This window comes from Galeopterus variegatus, unplaced genomic scaffold, assembly GCF_000696425.1.
Source record: "Galeopterus variegatus unplaced genomic scaffold, G_variegatus-3.0.2 Scaffold7595, whole genome shotgun sequence".
Classification (NCBI taxonomy): domain Eukaryota; kingdom Metazoa; phylum Chordata; class Mammalia; order Dermoptera; family Cynocephalidae; genus Galeopterus; species Galeopterus variegatus.
The window spans coordinates 62,068-74,777 of NW_007733706.1; the positions used below are offsets into that span (position 1 = coordinate 62,068).

The 12,710-nt window shown below is 46.0% G+C and overlaps 1 protein-coding gene across 1 annotated transcript in view; it reads left to right on the forward strand.

Moving 5' to 3' along the window:
- IL18RAP (interleukin 18 receptor accessory protein) overlaps positions 1-11,236 on the forward strand; it is a 28,509-nt gene extending 17,273 nt beyond the window's left edge. The window contains exons 5-11 of the mRNA XM_008592103.1: positions 2,035-2,100; positions 3,552-3,675; positions 5,540-5,691; positions 6,753-6,890; positions 9,390-9,563; positions 10,297-10,641; positions 11,223-11,236. Of these exons, the coding sequence (XP_008590325.1) occupies positions 2,035-2,100; positions 3,552-3,675; positions 5,540-5,691; positions 6,753-6,890; positions 9,390-9,563; positions 10,297-10,641; positions 11,223-11,236 (1,013 nt within the window). The remainder of the gene's footprint in view (positions 1-2,034; positions 2,101-3,551; positions 3,676-5,539; positions 5,692-6,752; positions 6,891-9,389; positions 9,564-10,296; positions 10,642-11,222) is intronic.
- Positions 11,237-12,710: the final 1,474 nt, after the last annotated feature.

Here is a 12,710-nt window from a genome sequence, read left to right on the forward strand (position 1 = left end):
GATTTGTGAGTCAACAGAACACGATGATGGATTTCAGGTAGAAGACAGAAGAAAGAGAGAAATCAAAGATGTTTCTGTTTTCTGTTCAGATTCGTTGGTAAATGGCAGCACCACTTAATGGGGCTGGAAAGACGGGAGAAGAACAAGGCCTGAGGAGGAAATTAAGTATGAGGCTTGAAAGGACTTTTACTCATCCAGGTCATGAGGACAAGTGGGCATTTAGATGAAGCAGCCTGGAGAAGTTAGGGCTGGAGGTGTGAACGTGAGGATGGTCAACTTTGCATGACATCTAAAGCCAAGGAACTGAGTGATGCCACCCAGGGGTGGGTCCATAGGGAGCAGAGCCCAGAACTGAGCCCCGGAGTATTCCTGCCCTTGAGGAGCTGCAGACCAGGAGGAAGACACCCAGAGAAGATGGAGCAGGAGTGTGAGAACTCACATTGGCAAGTGGGCATCCGTGGACGCATGGGCATCCGTGGACACGTGGGCATCCATGGAAGCGTGGGCATCCGTGGATGCATGGGCATCTGTGGAAGCATGGGCACCCATGGAAGGGTGGGCATCCGTGGAAGGGTGGGCATCCGTGGAAGCGTGGGCATCCGTGGAAGGGTGGACATCCGTGGACGCATGGGCATCTGTGGAAGCGTGGGAATCCATGGAAGGGTGGGCATCCGTGGGAGGGTAGGCATCCGTGGAAGCGTGGGCAGGGGAGCAGCAGAGGAGGTGAAGCTGCCGATGGAGGAGAGAGCTAGCTCGGGGTCTGAGTCCTTTCATAGGGAAGGGCCTAGACAGTGAACTGTGCTACGCAGGGAGAGCAGGTGGGTGGAAGGACACTAGGAGAGACCTGGGAAGGGGACGGATGGTCAAGAGCAGCGCAGAGGAAGGGGCTCCCACAAGGACACAGAGAAGCAAATGCGGAGGTTGACGGTGAGCAGAGAGCACAGGAACTTAGAAGCAAAGGAAGAGAGGGTTTCAAAGAGGGGTGGCCCCAGACGTAAAGCAGGTTGAAAATTCCATGCCCAGCGGATTTAGATGCAAGGGTGTCACTGGTGACTGTGGCCACAGCAGTCTCAGAGGAGCGATGGGGGCAGAAACCAGACTCCAGACTCCACGGGAAGTGGGTGGATGGAGGGAATGAGCACATGGGACTCTTCCAAGAATGCGGCTGGGAAGGAGGGAGGTGAGTGAGGCAGGGGTGTTAGGTGCAGGGCTTTTCCCTCTTTTGTAAGATGGAGAGACTGAGCATGAATAAATGCTAGTGGGAAGAAACAGAGAGAGAGAGAGAGAGAAGGAAGAGAGAGAGAGAGAGAGAAGGAGGGAGAGAGAGAGAGAAGGAGGGAGGGAGAGAGAGAAAAAGAGAGAAGGAGGGAGAGAGAGAGAGGGAGAGATTGAGAGAGATTGAAGAGGCAGGAGGGCATCGGTGTCCGTGAGGGCAGGTGGTCCCTGGGAAGGAAGTGTGCACGTCCCTGAGAGCGAAGGCCGTGAATCTCCCTCTATTAGGAGGTGGGACAGTGTGACAGTGGAGGCATATTGAAAGTTTGTGGCAGGAGGCTGAAGGATAAAATGATTTATTAAGGATTGTATTCTGCTTCCTTTTGAAACAAACCATGACTTTAAGGATGGAAAGGGTGAACTCAGATCTCCTTGACTGGTACAGTTTCGTGGGTGGGTTTTTCCACCATTGAGTTGCTCATTCAGATGGCAGCAAACAGAAATCTTTTGAGAGAGACAGGGATGGGGGCTCCAGTCCACAGTGAGTGAGCAGGACTGGTGTGGAGGAAAATGCACACTGGCAGGTAGGGATGAATCAAGGACTAATGTTTTGTGAGCACCACCAACCTGATGCCACAGTTATTTGGGAGAGGAAGCTTTTCACACACAAACCTGAGTTCCTAGATTTATGGATTATGGGTAAAATTTGAAGAGGGAGCTCCAAAACATTTAGATCAAAGTGTGGCCATGTCCCCGAATCTTCAGCAAGCAGGCCTTCAGATTTCCCAACACAAATGATCGTTTTCTGTTTTCATCTTTTAGTGGATGACACTAATCTCAAACCAGATATTCTGGATCCCATCAAGGACACAGTGGAAGTAGAACTTGGTAAGCTGAGCTGTATTATCTCCCTCGAATGAATTTGTGCTTCTGGAAACAGGTGTAAGAGGGATAAAAAGAAAAGTGCATCGAGCTTTCACGTCAGACAGAACAGGTGTCAGTCTTGACTCAGTCACTGACCAGTTTTGTGGTCTTGCAAGTTACTTAATCCTTGTAAGCCTCAGCCTTTAAATCTGTAACTCGGCATCATAAAACTGACCTCACAAGATTGCATCGAGAAATAAAGGGACAGTGTATGTTAAGTGGCTGGTGCACTGGACACGGGCGGTAGATTTTGGATTCTTCGTACCTCCCACCAAGAGCAGATGCTTACGTATATTGGTTAGGTCCTTGGTTACAGCTATAAATTTACCAACTTGAATAGCATTAATGTTTATGAATATGATGTTTGGTCTGGCCTTTAAAAGAATAATACAACCCCAGCTCAAACAATTTTTATTCCCAAGTAGTGTCTTTTTTGGGTAGAGGGGAAATTGACTTCCTTGTGGTCTCCCTTCATTTTGTCAATTTTAATCTATGTCTTTCCACAAAGCCAAATGAATATTGCTGTGTTTAAGACCATATTCTGGTTGTCTTAATAAAATAAGTGCTCTTTTAAATGCTAATCAAAGATTTATTATTGTACAACGAAACATAAAGGTAGACATTATGATCACCAGGTGGCAGTAGCAGCATATCCTGATCATAGAAATCGCAATTGCAGTATGGGTGACATCACAAGAATGGAAGAAAGGAGGAAAAATGGTGGAAAACATTAATTAACTCAAATTAGTTAAGTTACTTATGATATATAGTGAATTCTAAGTTAATACTGGTGGAAAAATATTAAGGTGCAAAGATGAGTTTTCAAATGGAGTCCCTAATCATTTCATGGTTGAATATTGTCTGAGGTCGAGCATATCTGCATATTCATTATGGGGAAGGCAGGTGGAAGGAGGGTAGTTAGTAACATGCATGCTCATCCGTAGTGCATTGTTCAGAAAAACAGCTGAATATCTGACTAATTTCTTTGTTAAACTACAAACTATAGTAACCTCATGATTTTCATTTAATATGAAAATATTGGTTAGAAAAATGTTCTTTATTGATGTCTATTGTGATGTTGAAGACCAGGCTGGTCACCAAAACTCCTCGTTTTTCTGGCATCTCCCTCAAACCACATTGGCACCCGTAGTGATATGATCATGCTAATCTTCATTTTAAGAACACAGAGTTAAATGTTTGAGATATGAGTATTGACTGTTACAGACAAACATACCTGGTTTTATGTGCTTCTGAATGAGAAATTTGCAGATATTTGGTTATTTCTGGCACACCTGTTTTACCTGCAAACCTGACTGTATCAGGCAACTGTCTTCTGGTCAGGTCTTCCTCCCCCACAGAGGACGAAGCTTTCTTACGTGCTTCCTTCCTGTTTTCTCTGGCCTCTTCACTTTCAGGAAAGCCTTTAACTCTAAAATGTAAAGCAAGATTTGGCTTCCAAAGGGACTTTACACCTGTGATAAAATGGTACATCAAAGATTCTGACCAGGAGTGGGAAGCCACAACACCTGAGAGAAAAAGGTAAGAAGAAAACTAGCAGACTCTATTCTTTGCAACCCAAACTAGGTGCTTTCACCTTTAGAAACCTCTAAAATATACACGCTGAGTTGATGGTGTAGCCACTAGCACCAGCTAGTGGTGAAAATTAACATTACAGACATGCAAGTGTCTGTTCATTTTAAACATGGGGGCTGCGTGCATTTCCTGAAAGGGCTATAAAATGAAATATTTAAGTTGTTTTAAAGCTCAATTGGTAGCAACAGTTTGATGTGGCTGCTTTAAAAATCAAGCCACCCAGCAGACAGACAGATGCAGGCTCCTTGAGTAGAAATATCATGTATCACGTCCAATATCCAGGAGACAATGCTGCCCCCCCCCCCTCGTTTCCCCGAGGGTCACCCGTTCAGAGTGTGCGGTTAGTTCAGGGATCCAAATTTTCAGAGTCATTAACAGTCTGGAAAGTATCCAGAGAGAATGGTGCCATAATAAGGAGTCTGACAAAAATATATATATATATGTAAAGTGAGGGAGAGTTGCAACAACTTAACCTGGAAAAGGAGACTCATCAGAGCTACTATGTTTTATGAGAAGTTAGACTTAGTGTGTTGCTCTCTGGGGCACAGAACCTAGATCAGTGGACAGAGTGTACTGGTGAGAGATCTTGGCTAACAGAAAGCGTAACTCTAGAGATTCAGAGCTATCCAATACCTGGAAAAGCTGGCGTCCAGTTTCTGGAAGGGTCAAAAGGCTCGGATGCGATCATGTGCAATCAGCCATCACCTTCAAGGACGCATTCGCTCTTTTCTCCAAGATGTGGCTCAGAGGAAGAGTCGATGTATGCATTAAGTACCTTCTTCTTATTTTCAAAATATTTCAATGAACAAGTGTAATATCATTTTGAAAAGTATTCTTTATTACAAAAGATAAAGGACAGATTTTGGTACAACAATAAGATCTGGCAAGAATTTCTAAGCTCAGGGAAGTTACTGGATCCCCTTTTAAGCTGACATTGCATTAGAGGTCAAAGTAGAGGAGTGTGGCAAAGAGAGTGTGCTTTGACGTCACCTGCCCTCGGGTCTGAATCTTCGTTTTCCATCCAGTAGAAATGTGATTTAACCCCTTCCGCCTCCATCACGCATCCGTCATCTATGGATAATTACCTGCGCTTTGCAAGATCACCATAGGGGTGGGGACCGTGTGTGGCAGGTGGGAGGCACTCAGTGAGGAAGAGCCTGTGCTGCAGGCTCAGAGCAACACAGTCTAACACATCACCCACATAAATAGGATTTCTTAAAGTGAAGACAGTTTGTAGATCAGCAACTTTAGAGAATGTGGATCGTGAGTAAACACTGAGACTCAGACCTTCCTGGATGGGGCAGAGTGGCCTAGGCCCAGGACCCAGGCAGCCACCTCCCTGCGGAGTGACCTGGAGCTGCTCGCCCGCTCTGTGCCTCGTCCGGTTTTGGCCAAGTCAGGATGTTTGCATTATTACTTTGTGGGGCTTCTGTGGGCTTCTGGAGGGGATCTGAGAGCCCATTTTCATTGCTCAGCAGCGTGCCTGGTACACAGATGTCCTCATCAGGACGTAATCATTTTCTTTATTAGTATTTATTATTATCTGTTCTCAAGGAGAATTTTCAGAGTAAAGAAAGTCAGATGAGGGCCAGAGTAAATTATATCTTAGTGTAAATGCTCAGCAGAGTCAGTAATTTAATGAAGAACGAGACCTCTCTACCCAGTTCACACTCTTCTGTGTCTTCCTGTGCTGCTGATCCCACAGCTTCCCTGAGAACCCGGCCGCTGGCTGCTCGCACAAGCTCCAGATCCACCGGTAGGTGCTACTGCCCGTGACTGAGTGGGTGTGGTATTTCTCCTCCTTTCCTAGGATTAAGTCCACCTTAAAGGATGAAATCATCGAGCGGGTCCTAGAGTTGACAGAGGTCACTCAGAGTGATCTTCGCAGGAAGTTCGTCTGCTTTGCCCAGAACTCCATCGGGAACACGACCCAGTCCGTCCAGCTGAGGCCCGAGAAGGGAGGTGAGCCCGGAACCTGCCCTGCAAGTTCACAGCTGCTGTTACTCGCGAGGGGAGGAATTTTCCTGAGCAATAGTAACAGCGATGACAGCATTTAACATTTTCTAGGTGTCAGGCGCTGTGCTAGGTCTGTGGTTACGGTAACCCATGGAGTGTTCTAGCAGCTGCTCATCAGTGGTGCAGAGCTGATCCTCTTACTGAGACTCCGCGCATGGGGCCGTGCTGGCAAAGCCTGTCCCTCATTCACTCGCTGGTTCATTCATTCTACAAATACCTACAGGGCGTGCCCAGTGTGCAGACATTGTGCCAAGAGTCAGCTCCCTTTCCTGGCTTCTGAATCCGGAGCACATCATGCATTCATGTCTGAAGGCTGGAGAATGGAGGCGTAGTCTTGCTCAGCGTTCAGAGTGACATGCGTGTGTCACAGATCAGACCTTTCTTAAAGCCGGAGTAGAAATTGTAGGTAATTTCTTAAAGAAGGTGCCCGGAGAGGAAGTTGATATGACTCATTCATTCATTCATTTAATTAATAGATGACTGTAGCAGGAGCAGGTTCGAAGGTGTGTGAGGCTTAAACAAGACAAAGTGTGTTCCTGGTCTGCAGGGGGTGCCCTGTACGGTGACTTCCCTCAGCACAGGTCTGTAGGGGATCCCTACGTTAGCTGCCTCCCGTGGCAGGTGCAAGGGTAAACCAGACATGGCTCCCGGTCTCAGGAAGTTCAAGGTTTAGTAAGGATGATAATACATGAAAATAATTTACAGTATACGATGAGAGGAATGCAAGTCGATTATGTGGGGAAAAATAAATAAAATGACTATGATAAGTTTCCCAGGCTATCCCGATCAGGAACTGCCCGTTCCCCCAAGTTCTCTAGAGTTTATTGTAAGATAGTTCCCTCAAGACATGATTTCAAGACGTTCCCAGATTCAGGAGAAATGCGGCAGTGATTTTGGTGAGGTGCTAGGGCAGGAGAAGGTGCAGGGGGCACATGGTGCTGGCGCCACGTGGTCCTGGCTCGGGAGTGCGGCCTCTGTGTTTGCTCACAGCTGCTGTGTCTTTCCAGTGCTGTTCGTGTACGTCCTGCTTGGCACCGTCATGGCCCTGGTGGGCGTGCTGGCGGCGAGTGCCCTCCTGTACAGGCACTGGATCGAAATAGTGCTGCTGTACCGAACCTACCAGAACAAGGACGAGACGCTGGGGGGTAAGGTCACCCCAACACGCTACCCGCTGACACTTCCTCTCAGAACTGACATTGACAGTGATAATACAGGACAATACAAAATGCCATCACTAGCCATCGACATTGTTTCTTCAGAGTTATTTGAGGAAAGGATTTCAGATTCCTGCTGCCAGCCAGTGCAGAGCATGAGGGAAGAGCTCGGAAAGTGGGTAACGTTGTCGTGCCTGCAGGCGTCGAGGCCTTCCTCCAGGTCTGGTGGCCTCACATCAGGGAACGCCTGACAGTTACCAGAAATCTTGTAGACAATGTTATTGTGAGGCATGTTGGACTTGAAAATAATCTGTCTGCTAACCAACCTAAAGTAATATGACAAATGACATAACATCTCTGTGCCTTAGTTTCCTCATCTATAAAATGGGATTGTAACAGCCCCAGAAGATGCCGCGAGGGCACTCTGAATTAGGACACATTGAGTCTTTAGAACGGTGCTCACACATAGTAAGCACTCAGCATGTGCCAGCTGTCACTGCTTCCTAAGGACTGCAGTGTGCACCTGTCATGCATGGTGGCTACTTCAACTGTCACAGTGAACCCATAAGCCAGGCTGATACGATGTCATGTATCCAAAATTGAACCACTGGAAGGTGTTAGAGCTTGGGATTCAGACCCAGGTGGTCTGGTTTAAGAGATCTCATTAAGCTTATCTGTAAAATAAGGGGCATTAAAATGACGGAAATGTCCCCCAAGGTGGGAAGTTCTGTAAAATATTAGTACTACCACTATTAATGGAATGCCTGTCAATTTCCCCATGAGACAGAATAATAATGTTCATTGATTCTGCTTCATTAGAAGAGCTGCTTCTGTTTTTTCTAATCCTATAATTCTCTAAGGTTAGAATGTCTGCAGTTTTAGTGAATGATTCTGTTGCTTGGAAAGAGCAGAATCCACTGGGAGGTCTCTCCAGATTCCAGTGCTTTTCTTGTGCTGGGAATTCAGTGCAGAGTTGGCAGATCACTGGGGAAAAGACCGGTAAAGAAACCCATCAGTCGCACCTGTCTTTAGGCTCATCATCTAGAGATTTCATCACTAGAAGTCCTTACACCAACAGTGTTTTTGAGATTTATTTAAAAAAAATATTAGCTTTTTTGAATGGAGCAAATTATCTAATCCATGTAGTAATCGGATGCGGGGTGGGAGGCAGAGCCGATTTTCAATCACAGTGATGCAGTGTCCTCTGCTGGCCAAACTGATGTTTTTCAGCAAAATCATTCCTTTGAAGTTAATGCTTAATATTTAAAATTTTAGAAAGACCTAGAATGTTAGAATTGTGGGAGGACCTAAATCACCTAATATTTCACACTTTTATTGCAAAAGAAATTCAGTTTCCAGATTATAGAAAGATCCTGGTTGGCTGGGGGTTCTCATGGGTGTGAAAGGAAGGGAGGCTGCTAAGGTGTGTTGCAGTCTTCAAGGCACAGCAGCGCTCACCTGCCGCTCACCCAGGAGCCCGCTCCTTCCCACCTGGGCAATGCGTACTTCAGAGATCAGCCCCCTTTGGGCCCTGGCTCTTTGGTTTTCTCCTCCATTGCTTCTCGGACCTTCCTCTTCTGCTGCTGGCACTTCCCTCCACTGAGGCCTCTTCTTAGATCCACGCTGAGCAACGGTAAAGAGCATCGAATAGCATCAGCAATCGGCATTACTGCTTACTATTTTGTGACAATTCTATTTGACAGGGGTTGTGGGAAGTGCTGGGGAGGGTGTGTCCCATTCCAAACCCTGTGAGTTAACTTTTGGGATTTTCTACTTGTTGCAGTTAGTTCTTTAGTATGTTCCAGTAGTCAATGTGCATTTGTAATAATATAGTCAATGGAGGCATGTTAGATCTTTAAAATATTCTAAAATAAGGTCTACAAATATAGTTTCGTATTCAGAAGGGAGGGGAATGGATGTTTATCTTGTGCCTGCTACGAGCCAGACACGTACATTATCTCATGCAATCCTTAAAACAGCCTGCTGGAAAGTTGTTATCTTCATTTTTCATGTGGGGATTCAAATATAGGCATATGGGCTGTCAGCTCTCTAAGGGACTGTTTTTTCTCCTATGGACACAGGTGCTGGGTCTTAGCAGTCCTTTGCTCGCTGGATAGTGTCATGCTCCGATGGAGCAGACTCCTCTTTGATGTGTAGCTAATGAGACAAAGACTGCAGATGCACAGAAAGCTCCAGGAACTCCTGGTGACTGCGACTTAATCACCCAAGACCCAGCGGTTTGATCTAACTCCAGTTCAAATGCAAGAGTGTTTCATAAACTAGAACTCGATTTGGGGCGGACCATCAATGCCACTCAGTGTGACTTTAAAATGGAGGCAGCCACTGCTTTTTGTTTTTTAAGTCAATTTTGAAAGGCTCCTGAATCTTATTTCTTATGCATTTACTATATGTTTTAAGCACGTGCATGTGTACCATGATCTTAAAAAATATATACAAATGGCTTACTTTTTCATTGTTCCTCTTCCTCAGATAAAAAGGAATTCGATGCTTTCGTATCCTATGCAAAATGGAGCTCTTTTGAGAATGAGGCCGCTTCATCTCTGAGTGAGGAATACTTGGCCCTGAGTCTGTTCCCTGAAGTTTTGGAAAACAAATATGGATATACCTTGTGTTTGCTTGAAAGAGATGTGGCCCCAGGAGGAGGTAAGTCCTATATGCCAAGAAAAAATATGGAGCACAGAGGGCAGGTACATGCAAGCTCTCTCTGAGTCTTTTCTGACTGTCTTTCTGTTGGGAGTTATACATCTTCTGGAGGTTTCATGAGCATACACGTGTTTCAGAGACATACTTTGTCATTGCAAAAATCAATCTTCAAAAGAAAATAATACCAGGCCTTACGTAGGCCTTCCAGAACAAAGATGTCTTCCCTGACTCTGTGTCAGGAGGTTTTCTCTGTCATTATAAACAGGTGGCCTCCCTGCTTTCTGGGACTCTGTCCTCCACAAGCCTCTGCCCTGGGTCGAGCAGGTTCCTCAGGCCTGGGCCCATCCCTGGCCATCTATGAGACTTCCAGACCTCATATGTCCTGCTGACATCGTCTGCCTTGGATACTCCCACAAAGGAGCCTGGGACAGAAATCCCATAGCCCCTGTTATCCAGCCTACCTAGTTTCAATGAGCTTTGCTCCTAGAGGAATTGACAATTTGGGGAGACGACACAAAGGAAGGAATGTAAAATTGAGAGGGACTAGACCCTAGAGGGTATCTTCAACTGTTGGTAGAGTTGACATGATTAAAGTGATAGAGTAAACCGTGTCTCCTTTCCTCCTTATGTAGAGTATCCATTGCAGGGAACCTTGGAGTGGATCTCAGAGATTCAAGGTTATTGTGATTCAAGGTTTAACAGTATCAATTACAATTAAATTCTTTATTTCCAGTGTATGCAGAAGACATTGTGAACATTATTAAGAAGAGCAGAAGAGGAATATTTATCTTGAGCCCCAACTATGTCAACGGACCCAGTGTCTTTGAACTACAAGCAGCAGTGAATCTTGCCTTGAGTGATCAAACACCGAAGCTCATTTTAATTCAGTTCTCTTCCTTCCAGGAGCCAGAGTCTCTACCTTATCTTGTGAAAAAAGCTCTCAGAGTTTTGCCCACAGTCACGTGGAGAGGCTTAAAATCAGTTCCTCCCAATTCCAGGTTCTGGACCCAAATGCGCTACCACATGCCTGTGAAAAACTCTAAAGGATTCACGTGGAACCAGCTCAGAATTTTCCCAAGTTTTTCTTCACTGAAAAGGACTCAGTAAAACAGAAACCACTGGGAGGAGCTCCCAGCCTGGGGACTGGTGAATCGGGTCCTGGCGCCACCTCCCCGCCAGTCCCTGGGATAGAGGTGTCGATGGACAGAACACACAGCAGGAATGCTTCTGCCAGCCCGAGCAGGTCGACAGGCACTGGGATGAGGCTGAGGCTGTGGTTTAGAGCCTTTGATTTCCTGGACTAGACAGAGGGGGAGTGAATTCTCCAAATCACTGAGCACATTCAGCACACAACATCCCTGAGATTTTCCTAGTGGTCTGGGCAAAATCAGCAGACAGAGCTACCTCTACTTTGTGTTTATGGACTGTCATGTCTACCATGTATTGTACATATGACTTTATGTACATTTTTTTTTTTTGTCTTTTGTCTTTTTTTCCGTGTCCGGCAACGGATCGCAACCCTCAGTGTTGCCCTCGTACCGGACGTGGAGAGGCTTAAAATCAGTTCCTCCCAATTCCAGGTTCTGGACCCAAATGCGCTACCACATGCCTGTGAAAAACTAAAGGATTCACGTGGAACCAACTCAGAATTTTCCCAAGTTTTTTTTCACTGAAAAGGACTCAGTAAAACAGAAACCACTGGAAGGAGCTCCCAGCCTGGGGACTGGTGAAACGGGTCCTGGCGCCACCTCCCTGCCAGTCCCTGGCATAGAGGTGTCGATGGACAGAACACACAGCATGAATGCTTCTGCCAGCCCGAGCAGCTCGACAGGCACTGGAATGAGACTGAGGCTGTGGTTTAGAGCCTTTGATTTCCTGGACTGGACAGAGGGAGAGTGGGTTCTCCAAACCATTGAGCACATTCAGCACACAACATCCCCGAGATTTTCCTAGCGGTCTGGGCAAAATCAGCAGACACAGCTACCTCTGCTTTGTGGTTATGGACTGTCACGTCTACTATGTATTGTACATATGACTTTATGTACACTTTTAATCAAATAAATATTATTTTATTAGAAGCAAGTGATTACACTTTGCTTAAAGCTTTTCTATAAGCAAGACAACTCTTACTCCGTGTTGACCCCTCAACTCTGGAGCACAGACAGTAAGTATAAAAGGTAGTGGGACACAGAGTGCACAGGGCTGTGGTTAGTCTGGACCGTGTCCTTATGGGAAGTGCTCCTTCCTTAGGGCTGACGTAGCCTGTGCTGGGACATAGGCTTGGGGAGAAGAGTAGGGTTAATTTCAGTTCCTCCTTGTCCCTTTGGCCAGAGCACTTTGTGCAGGTCATAAATTATACAACCTGACCCTGGGCCACTGGAAAGGGACCAACAAGGCCAAAATTATTAGGCCAGCAAGAATACAAAGAACAGACTTGGAGTTATGTGCAAAGTAGAAAGGTAGAGGCAAGAGTCAGCAGTCAAGCTAAGCGTCTGGGAAATAAGTGCGTGCACTTGTTAACAGGCAGCAAGAATGGAGCTCGAACAGACTGCAGTCTGAGCCATTTGCCTGTTGAGGCTGGCACTCCTGCGTGCTTGCTGACCTAGTGGTCTCCTGCAAGTCTTCCTGAGTAACGGGGTGATGTACTGGAGGCCCAAGGAGTTGTTCCTGACAGGCAAGGCTGATTGCATCCTCAGGAGTTTGTTCTCCATGAGAGCTCAACCTGCAGTTGAAATAGCGTTCTAGTTGTATATGGATGTAAATTTTCATGCTCCGTCTTCCCTGAAAAAAATGGAATAATGCGTCATTTAAGCAATACAGGAAAGCAACTTATGGACTTTTACATATGTAAAAGTGTGACATCCACTGGCCTGAAGGTGATCCAAGCTGAGAGTGGCTAAAAGTCATTGTCATCTGGCCATCCTTGGTGCCTGTGTGAAATGCTATCCTGCTCTTTCTTCACAGAGGCACCCACATCATAAAAACCACTGTGGCATTGGCACCAAACAACATCCTTGTTGAAAATATCAGTAATAAAGTTAAAGATGAGTTAAAGGGTATAAATTATTCCTGGAGGAAGTTTCTTGTGGGAAGCATCATTGCAGGGTCTCAGCAGGAAGGAACCCACACTGTCATCGTACCATTGTG